Source organism: Rhinolophus sinicus, chromosome 17 (genome assembly GCF_057876585.1).
Source record: "Rhinolophus sinicus isolate RSI-liver-muscle chromosome 17, RSI-T2T, whole genome shotgun sequence".
Taxonomy (NCBI): Eukaryota; Metazoa; Chordata; class Mammalia; order Chiroptera; family Rhinolophidae; genus Rhinolophus; species Rhinolophus sinicus.
Genome location: NC_142517.1, coordinates 99,527,076 through 99,552,674, shown reverse-complemented (window position 1 = coordinate 99,552,674; position 25,599 = coordinate 99,527,076). Strand labels below are relative to the sequence as shown.

Genomic DNA, 25,599 nt, shown 5'->3' with positions numbered 1-25,599 from the left:
TAAAAACTATAGCTGAGCCTTCTCCCACCTAGCACCACACTGCACACGTTTTTCTAATGTGCCTAAGACATCGATAGGGTCGATGGGCAAAGGATCGATGGCCGAAGGCCCTACATATTCGTGGATGGACTGATAGAAGGCCTAGCAATCAATATTTACTCAGTTATCTCTGCAAGAAGTTGAGCTGTATTGAAAACAGCATGTTCTTTTCCCAATCTGAAACTTCAAGGCTAGAAAGAGTTTTCTTCTCTATATCTTCTTTCTCTTCTCCCAAAAGTGGCTTCAGAATGGCGACATTTCCTGGGCTGTGGCTGCCGCTGTGCCCTGTCACTGCTGTGGCTCTTTCTGCCTCTGCAGTCTGCCGTTTCAGCTCTGAGTCATGAACCCTGCCCCTCAGCCACACACTACCGCGCGCGCCTCACTTTTGGGTATGTCTTAATGTTTTCCCTCGTTTCAGATTATCCCCAGATTTCAACCCTTTTAGTTCTCTGTTTATGCATATTTCAATGGGCTGAAGCAAGGCTAATCAAAAGAAACATTTATTTACACTTTGTACATATTGACTTCAACAAGCAAGAGAAGACCCAGTGGTCTTTAGCTTCTACACATCAGTATAATCATAATATATGCGGACTTCTGATCTCCTGACACTTTGCAGTGATCTGATGCTTTCGCTCCTTGTTCTGATATTTGACTTCTTGAATAGCCTTCTTGAAAATGACCTACACATGAAAAAGTAAATTATTGGATCCAGGCACACATTGCACGCGGACAAGAAAAGTGTCATTTCTTTGCAGTAGTACAGGATTTTGTGTGCATATTCATCTAACTGTCTGTCTAAATGACTAAAAGTAAAAGGCATTCTGCACAGGTGGTAGGGTAGAAAGCAGGTAAAAAATACAGCCACGACCACCCGAATGCTTTGGTTATGTTTTCGCTTTCGACTAGACTGGCTTATGAACTGCCTGCTGGATTTATGGATGTACCGGGATATGGCTATGTAGCATCCAATTAGGATCACCAGCACAGCCACAAACAAGCAGCTGTTGACATAAATGACTGCATTGTGCCATTTGACTCCCAGGGGACTTTTCAGTTTCATGCAATTGTGAATATTGTCTTTAGTGAGTTGACCATTTGTTAGGATGATGTTTGGCAAGGACAAAACAGCCGTGATCACCCAAACACAAATAGATAAAACCTTTGTAAAGGTGAGGCTGTACATGCGAGAGTCCCCAAATGGCTTTACCACTTTGAGATAGCGGTCAATGCTTATCAGTCCAAGAAACACGATGGAAGTATACATGTTTGCATAAAATAAAACCGAAGTGTATCTGCAGAGGATAAACTTGAAGTACCAAGGTCCAAATCCTGCGTCATGGACTATTCGGAATGGAAAGGTCAGCGTCATTACGAGGTCGGCCACCACTATGTTTTTGAGATAGAATATGAAGCTCGTTTTATTCCTGATGTGGAAGAAGATCCACACCGCTAGGCCATTCAGCAAGATGCTTGCCACAAATAGAACGAGGTAAAGCACAGGCAAGACGATGGTGTCGAATTCATTGTGGGCGGTGGTGTTCCTCCCAGGGCCGTCGCTCGTGTTACTTGGAGGGTGACTCCCTTGGCTGTGCAGCTCATTATCTGTAGGAGAAGGGGGTGATATCACTTAAGTGCTTTGCATCCATGCCCCATAGCCTCCTAGGCTCCCTTACAGGTGGAACCGTTGCTATTTTGGGCGAGTTTAAAAATCTTCAGTGATTTACCAAGTCAATTTAGTACCTTGTTAATATTTTGAGTGGCTAAAGCATGAGTAACCTCATCCCTAAATCTGCTTCCCCCATCCCGAGATCCCTTGAGTAAAGTGAGATGTTTCCTGTTCTCTATGCTGTTTGAAAATGAAAATAAATGTATCAGTGAAAATTGTCCCGAGGGTAAAAGGGATCCAATATATGGTGATGGAAGGAGAACTGACTCTGGGTGGTGAACACACAACATGAAATATAGATGATGTATTACAGAATTGTACACTTGAAACCTATGTAACTTTACTAACCATTGTCACCCCAATAAACTGTAATTTAAAAAATAAACAATAAATAAATAAATAAGAAAATTATCCTGAATTTTAATTGTGTAATATCATTACAAATAGAATCAACAGAATCTGGGTGCAGAAAATTGAAATTTCCCAACAAGAAAATAAAATGCCTAGCACATGGTTATTCTTTTCCTGTGCTCTTTGGCGTGCTCACTGAAATAGCTTTTTTGCTCCATCTCAGTTTTAAGCTGTTTAATTGTAAAGAATAGGGAAAGAGTAAAACTTGGGAGTCATTTTGAATTTTTTGCCCATGACTTTCTTATAGTACTTAAGGAGCTTTAGGGACTGTTGTTAGGAATAGAAACAAAAGGAACAATTATTTTTAATATTTTAGTTTATTATCAAGGACAATCTGTTAAAAATAATTGTAGGCTGGTACCTATTTTTCTTTATAAGATTTTACTATGTTTTTACCTATTGCACTTAGTGTATAAAATCTTTAAACCTTTCGCTTTTGGGGGCATTTTTAGTTTATATTATTAAAGACTTGTGCCATCCCACTCTAGCATATACTCACTGCAATGGTTTATGAGCATTGGATTTACATGGCAGCCATGAAAGGGGCCCCTGGGATCTCCCACTGTGGAGTTTAACTGCTGGGCAGCTTCAACTCAGTGCGGTGAACCCACCACCATTTCCTTGCTGTTGCGGTGCTTCCCAGGGACCGCGGCCAGCTGGGAACAGCACAGTGAGGATACTAAGATGAGCCTGTTCCCGGGACAGGAGGGCTTCCTCTGACCAATGACTTTGCTTGGAAGACTCCTCATCAGGCTGGTCCGACCTTCGTCCAGCTTGCTCTGCAGCCTGCGCCTCCTGCCTGCATTTCCCCTGTAAATCTCTTGGCCATTCAATCACGTTGTGTCATCTGCTCTTTTTGAAAACCTGAACTAACACAATTTAAAACCGATGGTTGCTAGATGGGGGGTGGGTGGGAGGATGGGGATGGTGTAGAAAGTGAAGGGATTAGAAAGTGCAAATTTGTGGCCACAAAATAGTTACAGGGATATGAAATACAGTATGGGGAATATAATCAATAATGTATAGATTATGTAGGGTGTCAGACGGGCACTGGACTTATCAGGGGGGTCACTTCATAGACTGTGTAGATATCTGACCACTGCGCTGTACACCTGAAGCTGATGTAGAATAATATTGACTGTCAACTATAATTGAATATACAGAGGGTGCCCAAAAAAATGTATACACATTTTAAGAAAGGAAAAAAAACTATTAAAATTATAATACTCAATATATACCAATAACAAAAGATGAATACAAGTCACGTTTGACTTCTGCCATTATAAGAGGTACTCAAAGTGGTTACCATCAGCGCCCAGACACTTCTGATTACGGTGAACTACCACTTGAGAAATGCTGACCAAAATGTCCACTTGGGCACCTCTGGTATACATGTAGTCACGGGATATAAAGTACAGCATAGGGAGTATAGTCAGTGATACTGTAACAGCTGTATACAACATCAGAGGGGTAGTAGATTGGGGGGGTTATCACTTTGTGAGGGGTGTAAATGTCTCTTATGTTTTGTATACCTGAAACTAATAAAAAAAGAATAGAAAATAAAAAAGAAAAAGAATGGCATAGAAGATAAAAAGTGAACTTTTTAGATGTTACACCTAACACTAATAAAAAACATGAAAAAAATAATGGGGGCGGCCGGTTAGCTCAGTTGGTTAGAGCGTGGTGCTCTTAACAGCAAGGTTGCTGGTTTGATCCCCACATGGGCAACTGTGGGCTGTGCCATCTACAACTAGATTGAAACAACTACTTGACTTGGAGCTGATAGGTCCTGGAAAAACACACTTAAAATAAATAAAAGTGTTTTTTTTTAAATAAAATAAATAAAAAGAATGGCATAGGAAAGAAGAAAATGAGCTTTTTAGATGTAAGGTTACAAGGAAGGCCGTTTCTGAATTTTCACTTGTCACTAATTAATAGTGTTTGCCATAATTACAGTTGTGTTTTGGAATGATTGTTTTCAAGGTGACAGCATGAATTTACCTCTCATTTCCCTACACGACAGGCACTATAGTTGGTTCCCTTTTTGAAGAAGTGAAACGGGGAAGATAGCCCTGATGATTATAATCCAAAAACAGGTTCTTAAATTGCTGCCTTAAAGTAAGTGTAGGCTCTTCCTGAGTAATCTTGTCCTCTTTCTAATTCCTTCTCTTCTATACCCTGCGACAAGTCCTTTTAAAAACTGGTTTTCCTGGCTTAAATATCCATACACAGGCTCGTAATTTCTACCTGGACTAGCCTGTTATGATGAGGCCCATATTGTTATTACGCTTTACAAGTTTCAAATGCCTGATTCAGCTGCCACCTGACTGCTGTTGCCCGGCTCAATATTGACGGGAACAGTATCATTCGAACCTGTTTTGACTGAATGAAGCCGTCTGACTTAATGAAGTGTCGCGGCCTTGACTACATCTGCACCTAAGATCCACGTAAGCAACCCTGCCCAATAGTAGGAGCCGCTTAAGATGGGCAGTTTTGCCTGGGATAAGGTATCTGCTTGAATTAATTTCCCCAATTAAACTATTAGCACTCACTTTCATCTAACCCAGAATAAAACCCTCAGGGATGTGGGGAGAGCAAAAGGAAGTTGTGACCAGGATAAGTGATCCAGCTGTGAGACAGCCTGAAAGGGGCAGCTGTGTCATCTCCGGAAGTGATGGCTATGCCTTGAAACAATTATTTACGGATGGTTTTCAAAGCCAATGTAAATACAACTAGGATGGTACACTGACTGTACCGTACTAAGCATGGGCGACTTACACCCTTAGTGTTTGCTCACTGGGCCCACTCTGCATACCCACTGTGCAGTGGAAGGCCCCACACTCTGTGGGGTGGTGAGGGATTGTGTGCCCGTGCGGTAGATCATTATAGTACTTTAAAGTTTTAATTGTATAAACAAGCACCCTTATTAAATGATAATTTACTGATCAATTATGGTTATTGTTATAGAGTCTTAAATCAGAATGTCAAAAGTAATCCTTACATATACTCCATCTCATAAATGGTGACTGTCAAGCACCAATGGCCTCATCCACGGTGGGTATTGAACTATTTTGTGGCTCTGAGACCATCTGGTGTTCAGCTTGTTAAATGTGTCACCTCGCAGCATTCGCTTCTTTAGTTTACGTATAGAAGGAACATTTCGAATACAGAATTTCTGAATTCAGTGGGAGGGGCCTGGACTTGGTGATGACTTCATTTGCAAATTCCACGTCTATAACACAGCTTAAATTACTGAAGTCTGTTATGAGTTATTTTATGAAAAATATGGTAATATGTAGGGGGGAAATGGTTCCTAATAAGCAGCAAAGCCATCTGTGGGGTTGCTCTCAGAGGCTCAATAGAATGTAGAGAGTTTTGTCTGATTGATTGATCAATCAATCAATTATTTATGTATAGAATTAGGTCTAGGCCATAATTCTTTTCTGCCAGCTGCCACCATCATTTTTTCTCTTCTGTATCACTGCCCCCAGTTTTTCCAGAGCTTGCGGGTGTAACTCAGAAGCATGTTCCTGCTCAAGAACAATAACCATTAAAAGTGAGTGGCTTTCTTCACCCAGGCAGTTTTATCATGTTGTTCTTCTCTGTCATTAAAGAATGTGGCCAGGTTAAGGAACATTTTTAATGACAGGTAGCTTGGTGACTCAAGGAAAACTAGAAGCTGTGTTTACAGTGTAAAGGCTGTTTTTTTTCACATACTCCTTGTTTACTGGGATGTGATTACCTGTGTTATTTCTTTAGCATAGAGTTTGATACAGAGAGACAATCAAAGGTAAAAATTCCTTTGTTTTTCTCTCCCCTGTTCCCCCTCCCCCAACTCCTTTTAAATTAAGTTAACCAAGGCAATGACATAAGCACTGGAGTTCCATAGTCAGTTACCATTTTATGCCAGTGCGTGTGAGTGGTCTGTGGTATGTGTGTCGGGGGGTGGGCTGGACTGTGGCTGGCTGTGTTTATGTGTAAAGGGGACTGTTTGTGTGCATCTGTGTGTGCTGGAGAGATGTGTACGATCTGTAGCCAGGTAGAACAGACCGCATGTGGCTACTGCATCGGACTGTGCAGCTGAAGGGTCCTTTTGTCATGGCAGAAAGAAAGGCCTATCTGACAAGGCTGGCTTAGTCACTTCAGGACTTTGTAAAGTGGCGTAAACAGTAGTCATTTTACTGGACCTTATGAGAGTTAAATGCTCTGCAAACATTTCGTGCACAGTGGGACTTAGCAGGTATTCACTCTAACTTAAAGCACTAATTACATGTTGTCTCATGAATGGCAGTCACATGAATGACAGAAAAAGTGGTGAAGACTCTTGTCCTTTTGCTTTTGATGAAGCTACATTATTGCTCATTGGGGCGTGTCACTCTTGGCACAAAATGTGAAAGTATCAACAAGATGTCACTGCTCTACCTGCCAGGTGGGAATGAAATACTAAAGTCATGCAAATTACAGGGTGTCACCACCATGGCACAGCTGCCTTGTGTGATCATTTTCGAGATAGTTACCCAGTAGAGCAGGTAGACACTGTCTTTGGCCTCCTGGGGAACCTCAGTGAACCTTGGTTTAGACTTTTTACATCTGCAAAGTCATAGGTACTCTAGGTATAAAAATCTTCCTCAATTGTTATTAATGTCATCTTTCTTGTCCTTTTACCAATGGTCTCTAGACGAAACAAAGCTTTTAAATAAAGTGATAGCAAGTTAAATTTCCCTCAGCAATGCTGTCCTGCCCATTTGCTGTTTTATACTTAATGCTGGCTAGATGCTATTTTGTTAGTTGGTTGGGGTGACCTGTAAAACCCCCCAAATGGCCACATAGTATACATAACAGTTATTGATCAAGTAAGATTTTCTTTGCCTTCTTCCCTCTGGCTTACCTGGTAATTTTGCAAGCGTCAAGTTGAGCCCCATTCTTTAGTTGTGATGAAGTATAAGCAAAAATACGTGTCAGGAAACACTCGGGGACGGTTGAAGCAAGGGTTCAGCATAGGTTATTCCTGGTTTAATTTCTGGGGGGGAAAAAGAAAAAAACAGTTGGGAAGGAGTGAATACACAATGTTTTGATCTTTTCAGTTTATTTGTATCTCTGTATAGCTCTGTCTACCTATCCATCTATCTAGCTGTAGATCTTTGTATGTGCATGCGGCCACAATTCAGAAAACATATACTCTTTGGACATGAACGACTTGGCCACACAAGAGTTGTCTATTTTTGTGTCCTCCTTCAGCCTGCCGTGAAGTCTGGGCTGTTTCTGTGTAGGCTCTCCATCTGAATGCCACTGTGTGGCTGTGGGAAAGTTACTTAACGTCTCTGTGACTCAGTGTTCTCATCTCTGAAATGACAACGCGAATAATCGTACTGTAGGATTGTAATAGTGGTTGTGAGAGATAATCCACTAGGCTCTTATCAGAACCTGGGCCCAAGAAGGCGCTCAGGGTGTGTTAGCTTGTGTCTTCCCATTCTTGCTTCTGCCTCATGCTTTTCCACCCCTCGACCTGAGCACAGATAGTAATTAAATGCATACAACTATATGATGGAAGTTATACAATTGGAGATTTCTGAAAAATATTACAACTCTAACCCTGATATGTAACAGTATTCTATAAGCTCAAACGCATTCAGCATCCTAGGCTCTATTCTTACAATCTCTGGGGTTCTGGTTCTGCCTTTACATTAACCTGCTGTGTGACCTCTGTCAAGTCACCTGACCTTTCTGGAATTGGACTTTCTGGAATCTGCAATGCTTTAAAAAAATTGCTGTCAGGACTCACATTTATGTGAGCTTCTATGTTTTCTTCAAACATAGATTCCCGTTAAGAATTTAATATCCCTTGAATGTTTGTCTTTAAGTCCCTGTATCTCTTTGTGGTAACTATATTCCAAACTCAAAATTTGAATTTGGGCGAATAGCATTGAAGTGATTGATGTGTGATTTTGGCTAAATACCTTAACTTTCCAAGCTCCAGACTCCTTACTACATTTTTACAAAGATTAAATGAGATCATACGTGATGTTTAATACTCTAAAACATTATGTCTCCCACTTCTTCAGCAACCACGTATATACTCTGTTTTCTGACTTCACTCAGGTATCGATCAGAGAGAAGTTCTGGGAACTAGTTTGGAAAGTATGCTGCTGAGGCAGACATGCTTATGGAACGGCTTACTACAGGGGAAGTCACACTGTTTCTCATGAAATGAAACCATGTGAGACTTTCACGTCCCTTCACTGAGGCTGCTCGTATACCACACAGCTGCAAAGAGACCCCTAGTAACCTCATGGCCCCAAAACAAAGCCATCTACTGGCTGGTGTAAGCAGTTGCGTTTGCTGAGTCAGCAGGGAAGGAGCACCGGAGGCAAAAGGATGCTTAAGAGTTGGGCAGCCAGTGGACAGGCACCTACTTCTTTTTCTGTTATTTGGTCTTTCTCTTCTGTTGCCTCGTATTGTGTGAAATTTAGGTGCTGGATTTGGGATTTGGTAGTAGATGGAAAACATTGTTTCCAAAGCTCCAGTGCTCCCGCCCCGAATCGTGTCTTTGGAGAGTTTAGACCTCCTTCTATCTGTGCCTCACCTTGAACTCCTACAGTATGTGGTACGTAGCGGCACCAAAAGGTGTATTTTGGGCAATGGAGCATAGATGACCAGGGCCTGCAGATTCCCTCCTTTTTGGGTGCCAGTGTTGCAGTATTTTTAAAATAAGGCAAGGAGGTGAAATCATACTTTTTATTTCTTAAAACTTAATGGGAGAAAGATTAAGGCAACTCATTTTCTAAACCTTATAATGATCTTTAGATTTCAGTAAACCTTTTTTCTTTCTTGAATATAGCTTCTCATGAAAAGATTCCAATATATTTACTGACTAACACATCTTTAATCTTATGTTCCCAAGTTACGTGGTTTTCCTCCTTTTGGCTTCACTTACACCTTACCCGATAACAAGGATTCCAGTATGGCTTAATCCCACTGGCAGGGCGGCAGGACCCAGAAACGGGTAAGAGAGATAGCAGATCATGACCCATTAAACAGGACACAGAAAAGAGACCGGAAGAAAATATTTGCATATCACATTTCTGATAAAGAATTTATATTCAGAATATACATACAAAGAACTTGCATATCTTCCTAATAAGAAGAAAATAACGCCATTTTAAAAAGTGGTCTTAAGATTTATATAGACATGTCATCAAAAACTCATGAAAAGATGTTCAGCATTATTAGTCATTAGGGAAAATCAAATAAAAACCACAAAGGGATACAATTTTACACCTGCTGGAATGGCTGTAAATAAGATAATAACAAGTGTTGCCAAGGATATGGAGAAACAGGAACTCTCATACATCGCTGATGGGAATTTAAAGTGATATGGTCACTTTGAACACAGTTTAGTCGTTATCATATAACCCAGCAATTCCACTCATAGGTATCTACCCAAGAGAAATGAAAACAAATACCTATGCACAGACTCGTATGCAAATGTTTATAGTAGCATTATTTGTAATAGCTAAAAGCGGAATTAATTCAAATGTCAACTGACAAATGGATAAACAAAATGTAGTATAGTTATATAGTGGACTACTGCTTGGCTATAAAAAGGAATTAAACACAGCTATAATATGCATGAAACTCAAAAACATTTTGTAAGAGAAAGAAGCCAATATAAAAGATCGCATACTATGTAGATGAAATACCCAGAAATGGCAAATCTATAGAGGCAGAAAGTAGATCAGTGTTTGCCTGGGCTCGAGGTGAAAGTGGAGGTTACTGTAAGGGTCTGAGGGGTCTTACCGAGGTGATAAAAACCGGATTGTGGTGATGGCTGCACAACTCTATGCATTTACCAAAAGTTGTTGAACTGTACACTTAAAATGGATGAAAATTATGGTGTATAAATGATCTCAATAAAATGAGAAAGGAAAAAAGTACACAGAAAAGAAAAGGAATAGAAAGAATCTAGTAATTCAGTGTGCGGTAACGGATGAGTTTTCAAGACCAAGGACAAAGCCATCATAAGTGCATTTCCTGTCCTCTGATGAAGAAGGATGTGAACGTGCAGGACATCCAGAAGGGTCCCACCTCTTGGTAGGAGAGGGCACTGTGTAGCCATCGGTATGACGCATTTGTGAGTCTCTTAGAATTGGGTCCAAAACCCAGACCCTGGATACAGGTGATGACTGGTACTTTTGAGGGATCCATGTTCCCATTCTCTTATGTGGTAGAGTTGGGTTTTAATCAATTCAGACATGGCATTTGGATTTTCTGGAATCAAATTTGCTAGCCAGATTTGGGAAATGAGGTGTTTTAGTCTTCTCGACTGGCTTCTGAGAATTCCCTCTTGCCTCCTCCATTCTGCTTTCCTACCTTTTTTAAATGAAGTGCTTCCTGAAATTTAGGCCCCAGCTCCTCATTGTTCTGGCTCCGTTTATTCAAGAGTGCGCATGTCTCCGTGGTTGCTCAGCCGTCACCTCTTTCCCATCATCTCTCTCTTCCTTTCCCCAGACCACAGTCCACTATGTGCACTGGCGTGGGCTGTACGCCTACATCCCTCAAGCTCAGCATCTCTGCACTGGAACTGTCTTCCCTTTCTTCAACAGAAACCACTTTTTTCTCCTCCCTGTTTATGAATATTTTCTTCATCTCTTAGTTGGCACAGTTTAAAACCACAGTATGTACTCTACTGGATAGGTCTCTCTTCCTTGCCCTCATCTAGTCAGTCACTTGTCTAGTCTGTTTCTTCTGTTAAAAGACCGTCCCTGTTTGCCTGCCCTCGCCTTGCTTCTCCCATGTTCGTCTTCCAGATTGAGGCCCTCCTGGTCTCGTGTGGGCCACCGTGCTGACCTCATTGGTCCTTCTGCTTTTTGCTTCATTCTGTTCAAATCGCTCCTGCTTCTTATTGGTAGTTCTTTCTAAGTAACCCATGTAGCCCTGCCTTTCTTTTGCTCTCTAATCCTGAGTTATGTGGCAGGGAAATTCTCGTTTCAATTACTAATCCAATATATGGAGTTATTTTTGTAATGTTGAGGGTCATGGAATGTGGAAGCCAAGTTATGCTGGGCTCTGATAATTGGAAGCGGGCAGTAAACTTTGGGGAAATCTACGTGTCCCATAATTAATCTTTGGAGTCATGAGGGCAATAATACCTACTCTGTAGCATCATTATGAGGTTAAATTAGAATATACGTTTATACATTAGGTGCTTTATAAAAGATAGTTTTTGCTTGTGTTATTTTTATCAATCCTTGCCTAAATGAAATTCAAGGTCATTTTCATCTGATTGGGAACTCTCAGCATAAACCGAAGTGTTGCCTCTCAGCAGCAGTGACCCCCTGCTTCCTTCATGCCCATTCCTGCTCCTGAATGACCTCCTTTCTCCCCTTCTTTCCCTACCTTACAAATCTCTACATACCGTTCAATCTCTTCCGTAAAGTCATTTACTAAGTGTCACGTTCCAGGACCTGGGATCATAAGGAGGAGGAGGGGACATTTCTGCCCACAAGGAGGTTAGAGTCAAGCTGAGGTTCCAGAAGTAAACAGACACAGGGTACAGGGTGAGAGATTTGGGGTGTTGTGGAAACACAGAGGTGTGCCTTGATGAGAGGAAGCGGGGAGCGTGAACGTGGCATGGAGGCCCTGTGGGAAGGGAGCATGTGGAAGTGCTGAGTGGCCAAAGATAAGGTTCATCTGCTGAGAGATGATGATGACACTGCGTGATGGAGAAATGTGACGGATTTGAGGAATTAGTGGTTGGCCAACGTTGGTGAAAAGGGAGGCGTGTTGGTGGCCGCCCAGGTGTGTGGCAGTAGGCGTTGGGTTCTTTCCCTGGTGCTGGGGCCCACGAGAGGAGGAGCACGTGAAGAGAGTTGATTCCAGGACGCCTGGAGAGTATCCATGTGACGGTGTCTACGAAGTAATTGAAGATACAGGTCTGCAGCCGGGGGAGCACTCCTGGCTGCTGATGTGAATGTAAGGCCAGTGGAAGATCAGTGATAGAAGAGACTATGGGAGTGGATGAGGTCCCCGGGGATCCTGCCCAGGAGAGGGAGAATCGGAGAGGGCTGACGTAGATGCTTCTAAGGAGCGAGCCTCGGGAAAGGGGTGTGCCTGAAGGAGCGGGCAGAGAGTCGGGAGGACTGGCAGGAGAGTAACGTCACGTAAACCAAGAAGAGAGTTGAAGAAATGAGAATATTGCGAAGCAGCTGGCACAGCTGCGCAGGGTTTGGGGCAAAATCTTGTAAGTTTCTGTTGCATTTCCTAGATTCACAACAGAATTTTACTTGGTGGTTTGTAGGTTGGACACAGGGTGAAATGGTTCTTGCCACCTTTTTAATGCTGAGACTGTTACGTGCCTTGTGGCCTCAGCCAACCCTGTCAGGAGCCATTTGGTGGATCTTTTTGCTCAAAAAGCCTGCCCTGCCTTTACGTTGTCTCTGAGCCTCATCTGCCTGCTCCCTTTCTGCACCGTCTGCACTGAAGCGTCAGGCTCCCTGTATGGTTTACTGCCGAGCAGCTATGCGTCCTCTGCATGTCCCAGCTCCTGCGGGTGTTGCAATGAGATTGCTTCAGCGGTAGTAATGGGCTTGGCTCCAGGGCCTCGTTCATGGGTGGGAATCCTAGCCTGCCACCTATGCTCCGCAGCTGAGAGCTGATGGCACTGCTCAAGAATGTGATGTCTGTGGTAGGCCCAGGTTTTACAGCCATTCCTGAGGTTAGATGGTATCCGTGCTTAGACACCTGGTTGTTTTTTTGTTTTTGGTTTTCGGTTTTTTTTCAGCCACTCATTGATCTCATCCTTTGACTATTTTATTTAACTATGTTGCTACTTTGTTGGTTATAAGCTCACTCTATAAATAAAGATGGTGGAAAAGGATTCCCAGGTTCTCTGTGTCTCCTTTATCTTAGACTTTGAACTTGATGCTTGATGCCCATGCAATTCTCAGAGTGGCCCTATAACCTATGTGTTCTACTGACCCCATGCCAAGCCCCAGGTGGGGAAATCCGAGGTTCAGACACTTTAATTAACTTGCCCTGAGTCACACAAAGAGTAATGGGTAGAGTCAGGATTCCTAACCCATATGATCGAAACGGAATCTGCTGTTTTTTTTGGTTACCCTCTCCTGGAGTGAAAATAACATTCTGGGGGTTAATTTTGGAAGGCAGGAAATGGGAAGGAGAATATAGGACAGAGGTGGGGTTGGTTTTCCCTGTTAACTTCCTGAGGGAACTACTGATCTTCTAAGCTGGAGATCTAGTTTTGTTTGGTCTGACCAATGTTGAAAACATCAGGAAGTTTCACATAAGAATCAGATTTGAATCCTGTCTTGAAAAATGAGATGTGCCAACACCAAGCATGAACAGGCCAGCCGCATTCGCTGGATGGGAGCGTGCAGTCCAGTGCACCAGCTCCCAGCATTTTTGTGGCATCCCCAGGCCTCCTCGCTCCTGAGCTCCTTACCTGCCTGACCCTACACACACGGGACTTTGCAAACCCTGCTCCGTTTATCATTTCATCTCATGTGACTACATTTGCTCCATATGGATCCTCAAATGTTCTCCTTTCTTGTATCTTTCTTCTTCTTTTCTCTGCCCCCTCCCCACCAACTCCTGGTTTTTCTTGCTTTAGCGACCATCACTTAGTATTCTTTATGAATGATTTCCTGGTACCTCTTAGCAGCCCTCACCCCCTGCCAAAATAGTGGCTGGAGGTCATGTTAGTTCACACCTGAGAATTAATTAATTGTCAGTGTTGAGCTTTTTCTTTCTCTGTAGCCAGCCCTCTGCTGCGGCCTTTAAGTGCAAACCCTACCGGTTGTATCGCTGCTGCACTGCTGTTATGGCTGGGAAAACAGATGCCGGGCTCAGGAAGGAAAAGTTCCTCAGTGTGTGGAGGAGGGGCTTAACCCAGCAGGGTGCACGCCCAAGGCTCCCTGTTGCCCTGGAAAAGCAATGGGAAGAAGGGGGGTGGGGGGAAAGGCGGGGGTGAGCATCAGCGCCCCGGGCGTGGAGGCTGCCTTGGGCGCACAGCCTTGCTTTTACAGTTCACTGGGTACCCCCTCAGCCTGGGTGGGGAGCCACTTGTGCCCAGGTAGGGGAAACTCCCTCCTCAGCAGGAAGAGCCGCGAGTGTGCCGCCTGGCCAAAGCAGTGCCTTCAGGCTCCCTGGCTTCCCAGGTTCTCGGTGCCCTGCAATATGCAGACGGTCCCTTATCCAAAGATAAATGCTGGTTACATGCTTCTTCCGTACGTGCAGCTGTTGATGAGTTTTTGGACTGATTACTTGTTGGTGGTGGTTCTCCAATGACAAGAGTTGTAGTGCAATGACCTCTCTAATGTGTCCTCCACTTTGCAATTTGTTCTTTAGAAGCTCACATTAGAAGTTGTAAGAATTTCGGATCTGAGTTTGTTTTTGTTGTTGTTGTCGTCACTTTCTTACGGAAAATCTTTGCCACACTGACATGTCATATGGGTTGTGACAGATTGTACATCTGTAGTCCTTACATCTCACTGGTGAAGATGTGATGGTCACCAAAGCCATGTAATGCGCAGTGTATGCTGCAAGGTACAGCCTCTCTTGCATTTTGGAATCACCTGTAACCTAAGAACCTCAGTTTAAACGTGCCTGAGTGAGTTAGTGTAGTGAGTGTGAGTGAGTGTGAGTGTGTGTGTGTGCGTGCGAGTGTGACAGAGAGAGAATGAATGTGTTGTGTGTTCCAACACTGCTAAGATACAGTTTGGCTGAAGGTCTTGGGAAAGACACGTTACCTCACTGGGTACAATTTACTAATTTTTATAATAGAATTAGGTCACAGTGTTCACAGAGCACTTCGTTAATGCATGCAACAGTGACGGAAGGCAAAGCACACCGCCCGGCAGGCTTCTCAGGCCCTGCCCCAAAATTCCCTTTCCCCAGTGACGCTGCCTGATGTCTGTAGCCTACAAGTAGGCATATTTTGGTTCACCTTTAGAGGTGACATTTTTCTCAGTTGATGTCTGATCACTTGTTTTGTGTGTGTGTGTGCACGTGTGTGTGCGCGTGTGCATGGGGTGGTGGTGAAGGGGTGACACAAACTGGGTTGTAATCTCCCTGAAGGCAAAGTCATGTCTAATGCTTCTTTGTAACCTTAACCTCCAACCTGCTTATTCCTTCTGTGTAAGTGAGGAAGCTCAGCGAGATTCCCAGTGTCACACAGACAGTGAGAAGCAAAGCCAGGAAACCAGCTCCAGTGTCTGTCACCCCAGAGCAGGCTGCTTCACGGTGCTACTTGGCTTGACTAGCAGGACCTCCCGAGCAGCCTGGCCAGTGACCTAGACCTCAGTGCAGTAGGCAGGCGTTACGTTTTTGACTGCGTCTTTGAGTCTGTGACCCTGGGCAAAGCATCTACTTCTCAGAGTTTGAGCTTGCTCATCTGTGAAAGGAGGAAATAATAAGCCTGGCCGAGCTCCCAGAGGTGCTGTGAAACTCGCGATAATATATATGCAGTCAATTTTATATGATAAGTGCTATAATTATATAAAGGTGTAATTCATGGCAAATATTATCTTTTTTCTGCTTAATAGTAAATGTCTTATTACTCAGATAGTCGTATTTTGTAGTTTACTGAGTTGAAATACATATTTTTATGTTCTGTTTAGGCAAAATCTAATTTACATGTAACTAAATTCTGTATTATTGATAGAGAGGAGGCTGGTCAGAAAGGTTAAGGGTGACAATTTTTATCATCCTCAAACCCTCACTGTTTCTCATTTTCTCCTTGAATAAAAACAAGAAATAAACACCCCCACCCCCACACATATGTAGTAAAAGGATCTGGCATTACATGTAATGCATTTCAGGCTGTACATGCATTTCTTTACACATATACACACTCACAAATAACATTTTCTACTCTCAACTTCACTCGCATTAATTATCATTTTTCAAACAATGCTTCTCACACCAATGGGAATATTTGAATCAAAATAATTCTGGGTTGATGTAGGAAGATGATAATTGGTTCAACAAGGAGAAATAGTAACCAATGTGTTTGAATTCTTGTGTTTCCCACGTGTCTTTCTCTTTCCTGTCACATTTCCTCACTTAATGTCCCTTGTCACTCCTGCCCTTACTGACTTCCTTCCTGCCACGTACAGGACACAGCTCAAGCCCCTCTGCAGGTACTCTCATGACCTGCCCTTCAGCCTACCTGCCCACTTGGCAGCCCCCACCTCCCGCACCCAGCCTTTCCTATCCACCTGGCCCTTTTGTGCTGGAAATCCCGTCTCTCCCTACTCTGCTCGGCTGCTCCTCACAATTGCCAAGTCCCTCCAGCTGTGGCATTGCCCTTCCCTTGTTTGCCTGACTCCCTGAGCATCCCTGCAGCCTCCTAGCTCCAGTCCCGCAGTGTCTGCAGGCACAGAATCAGAGCTCACGTAACATTTGACGTAACGTTAGGCTCTCACGGCCATGGCTGATTGTGGCCGGCACCTGCCAGTATTGTTTTTTACCCCCACCAATATCCTCATTTGCCTTCTGAAATGAAAGAGGGCAACCCTGGAAGTGCTGAGAGAGGAGGAATTGGCAGTTGATCTTATGTAAGAATGGTCAAATACCAAACACTCGTCCTCTGATGTTTCTGCACAGCTCACTGTGTGTGAAGTGAGAGGACCGGTGCTGTCAGTAAGGAAAGAAAGCCAGGCGTAAGAGGGGGTGATCAACAGTACCAGGCCTGGGCAGATCAAATAAAGTTTATCTGCGGGTTACAGTACGCGACATGTAACGTCATGATGGGGCTGCCCCAGGTTTTCGGCCAATACCTTGTGCGACCTAGAGACATATTACCTGATGCCTGCTCCAAACCTCTCCCTCCATGTGACCAATTCCCCCAACTTGAGGGTTTTTTTCCTACTTGAAATTGATAAGCTTTTGTAAGATAAGCTTTGAAATAATTTACAGGATTCTAGAACGTAATGGCATTGTATTTAATTTGGGAGGACTACTCCTTCAAAAACTCTAAAGTTTCTTCTTCCTTGGTGCTGATGTGTTAGGTTGAACCACATGGAAATGTTGTTTCGACAGGTCAAAATGGCCTTTTCATATGGTTCAACCTAATAGGTCTAGGACCGGGGGAATTTTGATAATTAGAATCAGGTCTACTGGGGAAAATGGGGCAGAGAGGATTTCCTAGAGTAATTATGATGAAGCAGCAATACGATGAAAATATGGAAAGTGTGCCACATACGTGGTCCCATTGTGTCGTCCCATCAGCCCCCATAAAGGGCTTTGGTTGGACGGAGTTGAGTTGATACCTCCAAGCATTCAGTCATTTTCAGTGTGCCTGCTCTTTGGATATTCAACACGACTTCAGTTTTCTGTGTGAGAACTCGTGAACGTTCTTGTAGTCTGCGTACTAGGATAATGTCCCTCTAGGCTTGCTACTAATTTACCAGAACTGAATCATTATGCCTGCTTGTTTTTCTGTTGGAATGTTTACATAAGGTCGATCAAGTAGATAGGAATGGATGCATTTGGTTTACATCAGATAGATAGAGATTAATGCATTTGTTGAACTAACCTCTGACATAGCATTTAATTTCCCACCATTGTTTTTCTCAGACTCCATTTCTCTTATTTAAAAATCATTTGAACTTACTTCATATTAAGCCTCTCTGTAAACTATTTTACATCTTTTTTGAGGGAACTAGGCAGGGTCTAAGTAAATAGCCATGTGACTGTATTGGAGAGAGTGCTTGTCGGGTGTGGAGTAAATTGGGTTGTTGTTCATGGAAGAGGAGGGGGAGACAGCATGGGAAATGCACCATCTCCTGATGGGGGCTGGGATGGGGAAGAAAGTCGAGGGTGGAGGTGTTGGCCTTTTCCCCCCTGGTTGCAAGACAGTTGTGTTGCTGGGAGTGTCTTCCAGGATCTAGAAGGAATGGGGAGGCCATCAGAGCACCTGATAGTGTACCCAGCTTACAGATGAGGGGACTTCGGCTTCGAGCACTCAAACTCATTCCTGCATTGAGCAATTGTTCAGCGTCTGTCAGACCTGCAGTGTCATACGCTGTAAGCTGATTATCAGCAGTTCGTATCCTGAGTCCCAGAATGCCTTTGTAAAGGGCTGGTACCGATCTGATATGCGTTATTTCTGGGTCTTAGGGTGAAAAATCAAGTAATACTTGAGGTATTGTACTGAGTGGATACTTTTTCATTTTATATATGTGGTATATACATTTTATTGTTTGCAGTGTGAAATTAGGATGAATGTTTTAGGGGGAAAGGAATGTTGATATTTAACACATAGTACAGTTTTATTTATCCAACGGTGATCATAATATGCCAATACACTGATACAGTAGTTTACCTTTTTGTTGGCATCTACTATTCTTGTATTGGTTCATTTTGCGACCTATAGTATGGGTACTGCACAGTTTTGAAACAGTGCAAACCTGGATCTCATTTAAAGGTTTCATTGTTCAAGTCTTTACAATCCTTGGTTGAAACAATCAAAAAAATGATTGTAACTGTTACTATTTAAGGATTGTATATTCCTGTGAGCACGGAGTAGCTACATTGCACCCAGCTATGAGATGACCGACTGTCCAGTAAATACATCCAGTAAACACTTCATTTTGTTGTTTGTCCAATTTGTTTTTTCGCTGATTACCTAAATTGTTTTGAGAAGCCCATTGGTGATTTATTCTCAGTTTCATTTGAGTCTGGCAGGTACAAAGAGGAACGAGTTTGGACAGGTAGGTCATCCACCCTGAAAGGAGTGTGGCCGGCCCTAAGATACCTGCAATCTAGAGGTAACTTGTGTCCAAGTATTATTTTCTTGGGTCTCTTCTGTCAGCTTTCATCCCTAGAGTCACACAGCTGAGTGCTCAAATTTGTGCTAACAGCCCAGTTAGTCAGTGTTCTGTTACCACTTTTCTTTCTGCAGCTAGATCATAAGTCCTTTATTGCACAGGGCCCTAGAATTGTTTTGTTTCTGCTACCCTCCATTATGCTGCCTTCTGCTTTGGAAGCAGCCAGGATCTTGATATATTTAGCAAAGGGTACCTCCCCTCCAGACTCATGGACTTGAAAAGAAGAGTTTCTCTTTACCCTGTGTTCTCTGGAGACTGGCTCTGGTGGCTGAGAGCCAGTGACAGCTCTAACCTGAGAGCATGTTCAGGCTGCAGGCAAACCTTCCTCTGGCAGCTGAAGAGTCTGTTCTGTCTTGTCAGGCACAACAACAATATTAAGAAGCGACAAGGTTCAGCAAACGCTGCTAACATTACTGTATGCCGAGGACATTCTAAATTATTTAGATATGTTTTCATTTATTAAAAGGACATTGGATTCAAATTGCAGGTCTGCCACTTACTTGGGCAGGTTACCTAACCCCTCCATGTCTCAGTTTCCTCTTCCCTAAAACATTCATCATAGGATCGACTTGAGTATGGAATGAGGAATCACCACAGAACTACCTCACTCCGTCCTTATAGATCTTTTAGTGGAGCTTGGCGTGTATGAAGAACTCAGTATTTCCTTGCTACCTGAGTGGTAGTAAGAATTAGTACCCCCAGTTTTCAAATGAAGACACTGAGGCTTAGAGAATTTCCTTCAACAGACATGTGCCAGCTGTTGGCAGAGGCTAGAGCTCGCCCAGGTAGATACACCTACTGAGGGCAGAGCCTGGAGTGGAACGCAGGTCAGTCTGTGCTGTCTGCTTTGTGCTCCTACACACACTGGTGTTCATAGGCTGATGAGTATCTGATGTCTCCTTTGGGAAAACTGGGAAGTAAAGGCGCTCCAACTTTGTTGCAGGGCATGATATACCCAAGACAGCCATTTACCTACTGCAGTCAAGTAGGACGGTAAATAAATCACAAATCTCTATAATTTTACCTATGAAACTACCCACACAAAAGAGGTCATTACTAGCAAATAGTGAGTTTACTCAGTGTTTTAAAAAGTACTGACTAAGAACACGGTTGACTGCAGGCAGAGACGGTTCAAGGTCAGCACTCCTCTTCGTCCTTGTGTACCATTAAGGCCTTCATTTGCTCAGCTGTAAAACGGGGTAACAGCTGTGTACACCTCAAGGTTGTGCGAAGTTGTGGTTGTTTTTTTTAAAGTAATGTATGGTAAACTATGCAATAGTCTTGGGCATATATTAAACTATCAGGGTATGTTAATTGCTTTAGTAATAAGGCTAGAAAGACAGTTTGTGCCATATGAATTCTAACATATTTTAAAAAGTCATTAAGTAGTTACCTTTTCCTTTGAAAATAACAGAAATTAGGATTATAAATTGCCTTACAAGAGAAATTATGGACTCCTTGGTGTGAAATGACTTGATGGGATCTCTTCTACCATGTGAAATTTAATCAGTGCTCTTCTTCAGATGCATTTTAGTGTAAATTTTTGTGTGCTTGGTTAATAAGAGTGTTAATGAAAGATAAAATATGCTAATTAGGTACAGACGGAGAACAAATGTTCTGTTCTGCCCGCATCTGCCATATATGTTGGTAGAAAGTTTGGAAATCGTTGCCAGGTCAGGTAGGAGCCTGGCTTTAACCATCGGTCTGAAGCCCAAGGCTTGTGTCTTATTTCTTGTCCTCTGTGCGATTCATCTCACCTAGTGTTAAACCACATGGTCACAGTTGCCTCTGCTCTCCTCTCTGCTTCAGGTGTTCACAACTGTAAGAACTGCAGTTGGCCCTTGCATTGGTATCAATGTAAAACTTCCTACCTGAGGAAGTAGGAGGAAACCATATTCATCTCCATCTAGCAGAGGACGGATCTGTGACCTTAGGAGGTCGAAATTTGATGACTGTCGTGTAGCTGGCTGGTGACAGACATGGGGAGGATCAGTTCTCCTCCTCATCGTTGGCTTTATCCAGTGTCCCGTCCAGCATCCCTGTGTTTGGTTCTCGCCTTGGGTCTCTGATAACCAACCATAGCACCTCAGGACATCACCGCAGAACCTCTAATGACCATGAAATCTAAACCCCTTATTTTACAGGGACTGATGGAGGGCAGTGAGCTCCTGGGGAAGTTAAGATGCTTGCCCAAGACACACTGATGACTTTTGGCACAGTCAGCACCCAAACCCCAGTGATTCTGCTGAGTCCCGAGCTTTCTGCCCTAAAGCAACCCGCTGCCCCATGCCTGTGCCCAGGGCACCTGCCCCGGAGACTGGGATGCTCCCAGGTGATTCTACCTACAGTTCACCTCACTTCTGTCCAATCCCTTTATTGGGCTTGTAGAGAATTTCATGGGTTTTCCTAGATTCTCTCTATTTGCAGGCATACAAAAAACAAATGACTGTTCTTGTCTCCTCTCTTAATTTTCTGTGGCATTTTCTCACAGTACAGGGCTAAGCACAAAATATGTTTCATTCTTAAAGGAAGTGAAATCTTTAGGTACCAGAGAAGGAAGAAAAGCAGGCAGATTCTGAAGGGCACAAGCACCATTAACCTACACAGTAGAAACATCCACTCTAATTTCGCCTCCTTCTCCTCCCCAGATCCCTGAAATGCAGTGCGCCCCCTCAGCATACCGTCCCTGGCTAGGAAAATTTCCTCTCAGTCTCTTCATAAAATAGTTATGATTTTTGTGACTAATTTTTTTCTCTAGGCTACATTCTTCAATATGACAGTCAGCAACCTCACAGCTGCTCCAGCCCCTTCTCTCTGCTTAACCGACACACACCTGAATTGCGTTTCAAGTAGGTGTTGGAAACAATAGTCTAACGATAGGGTTTTGCTGAAGGACTAAGGGAACACATCTCCTTGCTCCCTAACGTCAAGGAGGAAAGACTGTTCATCTCAAATTAGCAGAAATAATAACGAAATAAAATATCAACAGTGTCTGGCTCTTACCCCACCCCTGCCGTATATATGGTCATAGAGAACAAAACTTGTTGCGTTCATTTTCCTTGTAATTGGAATCTTTCATTAGAATCATGAAAGAAAGTTGTTAAAAATGTTAATAGACCTAAGATGAAAGCAGATTCAACTTGAGAATATGATATAAATTTCTGTAATAGATAACTCTTAGCCGAATAAATCAACAACCATGCTACCTTAGGCTCACCTACTTTCTAAGTCCTTATTATAACTTAGCAGAGTTCAAATCTCCATGCTTACTTCTTGTTTTCCTCAGTAAAGTGAAAACTTCCCTAACAGTTTGAATGTAAAGCAGAACCAAGCTGTTTGTCAGTTGCCGGGCAGTTTTGTCAGTGCCTTTCCTGACGTGTTTTAACATGATCTCTTAAGGATTCAGAATGAGGATTGGCCTGTTCTTTGTGGTACAATGAAAAGATTAAGATTCTTCTATCAAAACGAGGCAACCAGGACAGAAAAATCACCATGTTTCCTTCCAGTCTCTTGTTAAATAAAATGTGAATAAAAGATTATAAAACAAATTTAAATTTTGGGTCTTGGGAAACAATTATAAGGGACTTCAGACTTGACTCATCTAACAAAGTAAATGTGATTTTTTAAAAAGTCACTTAACAGAAGTGATTTCCAAAACGTCATTTGCACATTGGAAGGCACAATACACAGTCCACGTTTTCTGCCTGCCTGACTTGGAAACTCCATGAAGGATATATGGCCCCTTTCGAAAAGTCGTGCGCCCCAAGGAGGACGTACGTATCTTGTTCAGTTAGCATTCTCATTCTGCTGTTTCTTCAGACCTCAGATCTCAGCAGAAGTGGAATTAATCTTAATCAGTGCTGTGTCCTATCAACCACGGCTTTTAAGACAATTAAAAAAGAAACTTTTTTATTTACCTTTCATTGCGGTAGTTGGCTGTCCATTCACCTGATACGGGTGTCTTCAAGTTGAAACAGGCTTCTCTACTCTAATTAAGAATAAGCTTTGAAACTAAGGCTGGCGGGGATGTGGGTTTTCTGGTAAACCATGAAAAAGGCACATTTTTCTCCTCTGCCTGAGACGGTAGGTGCTCCCCTAGCTGCCTGGAGGTTGTCCTTTGGGGCACCCTTTCAGAGTCTCCTGCTCAGAAACAATTGGAGTGACTCACATCTAAGAGTAGGTGAGATTTGTAGGCTGGGGAAGAGCATTTCCTGAACCTGCCGGAATCCGAAGGTGAGTCACCTGAAGGGAACACTGGCACTCAGGCTGCCAGAGGATTGTAGAAGGAGAGGGGGTGAAGTCTCAGGTTGGGCCTGCGAAATCAGAGCCAGTGCCTGGTTCTTCGTCTTCTCCTCCTCTCCTTCCTCTTCTTCCTCCTCCTCTTCTTTTTTTTGGGTTTCCCACGGCTAATTAGGAAATATGCATTTACAGCCGTTTGCTCATTACATTTTGGCAAAAAGGAATCAAAATATGTTTTATGAAAGACAGTCCTTTAAAGATATTATCCTACATATTATTTAAAGACTAAAATGAAAATGTGTTTCCATTAGTAATTGATAACTTTGGAAACCTGTAGTCTTATACAAGAATCTGATGAAATCTGTTGACCTATTTTCACAAATACACAAATATAAATATTCAAAATATTTTAAATAAATTATTGAGTTTACTGAATCTTTGGAATTTCCTTCTGAAACAAGCTTGTTTTATTTTAAAAAGAGTAACGATAAAATCGTATAATCAAATCACTTTTTATTCATAGTTAATTTAGAATTTTCAGATAAAAGTCTCCAAAAGATTCTAAGATTTTCTTGAATGCAAGATTCAAACAAATAAGTTAAAAAAAAATTCATCAGTGGAATCAAAACCTGTTACTATCATGAAGATAAATGAAAATAATAATGAAAGGTGGAAACTTTTTTGAAGTTAGTAAATCAGTAATAGGTTTACTTAGTGTTTAACTTATGCCTTAAGGAACTAATGTATATGTACTGCACAGTTTATTTTCTTTCCTTATTTGTGCAGAAAAACAAATGTGTTTAATTTAAATACCAATAGTTGAATATCAAAATCATGTCTCTTGTACTTTGCTATACAAACAAAAACAACTACAATTTCAATGGTTTTCCATTCCATTTTTAGGGTGGATTTAGTATGTTATGGGTGAGTAGCTAGCCCTAAGGCAAGTCTCTGAACAAAAATTAGCCAATTTAATAACAGCTCAATCTTAGAGGAATTTGCCAGGCTGACAAACATTCATTTAGGTTTGCGTCTGCTTTGTGCTATTTACTTCTTCCCATGGATCTTGCTTTTAGCATTTGAAGCCAGTTCATTGATTGCAGCTTGAGGGGGAAGGTGATGTATGCCACGCAGACCTTACTTTGAGAGACCCGTCCTTCTTGGGTTGAACTTTTTGCCATTTGTCACTGTGAACCACAAATACATGATGTACTGCTCTTAATGTGAAATCTAACTGCCAGAATATCCAACTGCCAAGTCTTAAAAGCGTCAATTTAAAGGGAGAGAACATCCTTTGTAGCCTTTTTAAAAGTATGTTGAGCAAAGTGCTGCTCTGCGCATTCGGAAGATTATTATCCCAAATTTCCAGTGGCGTCTGTAAAACCCTATTAGGGAGCTTATTTGGACAAATACTTCGTGAGCATCGGTTAAAGTCATAAAGGCAGTTCTCTTAGCTCCCTAAATTTTAATACATTTATTACTTGGGTTGATTTTGTCCTATTGGGGAAAACTAACTTAGTACTGATTTCTTTTTTTTTTCTTTTTATGTTAAAGAAAATCTGTTTTCTTTGTAGCGAGCTGCTAAAAATGTTTTTGATATATACTTTTTGACTTGGAATTTGAAGGGGACATGTTTTGATCATTTAGGATTATAGTATCTGGTTTCGAGTGCCTTTTAAAATAGTCACTGAAAAAAGGCCAGTGTGTACAAAGATCATGGTAGCCTTTCTACGTCTGAGGACGGACCTCGAGTTTTTCCTGTATCATGAAGCACTCTGACTTTGTATGTGTTGGGTTTTTTTAATAAAGATTTCCTCTTGGGGGCAGGAAGGAGCTGGTGTCCCATCACTAGTGCAGTTGGTGGCATTTTTCTCTTCATGAGGGTGGGCTACGGTTGGACTAGGCTTTTCGCTTGGTTAATGTAACAGTGAGATTGTTGTATTTACTTAAAAGTTTCTTTGGCTGGTGATGCAAATGAAGTCTAGTAATGAAAAAGTTAACATGAGGCGGCCTGTATGCATTCGTCTTAAAGCATATTATGGCAGTCGCATGTTGGGACTTGTTAAAGCTGGTCTTATTTAACATTCAAAAAGGGAAGTGTAGTACACGTTTAGTCACGAAAAAAGTATAACTGCTTTGATGAGAAGAGCAGCTAAAAACCAGCCCATGACTTTACTGTTGTTCAAATCACTGAAAAGTTAACCTGCAAATTTTTTTTTCTGCTGATTTTTATAGCATGTCCCACATTTCATAAAAGCCACAGAAGACTTTAGAACAATAATTATTTTGCCATTTCATTGGATGATCCTATTAAATTCAGGGAAGCTCTTTTAATAACATTGTTTAGCCATTACAAACCCCAAATTTATTTTGAATACAGGATGACATCTG

The 25,599-nt window shown here is 42.2% G+C and overlaps 2 protein-coding genes across 16 annotated transcripts in view; one reads left to right on the top strand and one right to left on the bottom strand.

The window, feature by feature from the left end:
* The window catches only part of MED12L (mediator complex subunit 12L), a 319,885-nt gene that overhangs the window by 182,416 nt on the left and 111,870 nt on the right, over positions 1 to 25,599 (top strand). The window lies entirely within an intron of this gene.
* GPR87 (G protein-coupled receptor 87) lies at positions 524 to 23,191 on the bottom strand. The gene is made up of 3 exons (XM_019748870.3): positions 22,887 to 23,191; positions 7,008 to 7,139; positions 524 to 1,644 (listed from the first exon to the last, which is right to left on the bottom strand). Exons 2-3 carry the CDS (start codon positions 7,039 to 7,041, stop codon positions 602 to 604), a joined length of 1,077 nt encoding a protein of 358 aa, XP_019604429.2. The 5' UTR covers positions 7,042 to 7,139; positions 22,887 to 23,191; the 3' UTR covers positions 524 to 601.

Coding starts and splice junctions, on each gene's coding strand:
- GPR87 (XM_019748870.3), bottom strand. CDS start 7,041: ATGGGGCTCAACTTGACGCTTGCAAAATTACCAG. Junction 1,645..7,007: donor GACGCTTGCAAAATTACCAG/GTAAGCCAGAGG, acceptor CTTCTCCTACAG/ATAATGAGCTGCACAGCCAA.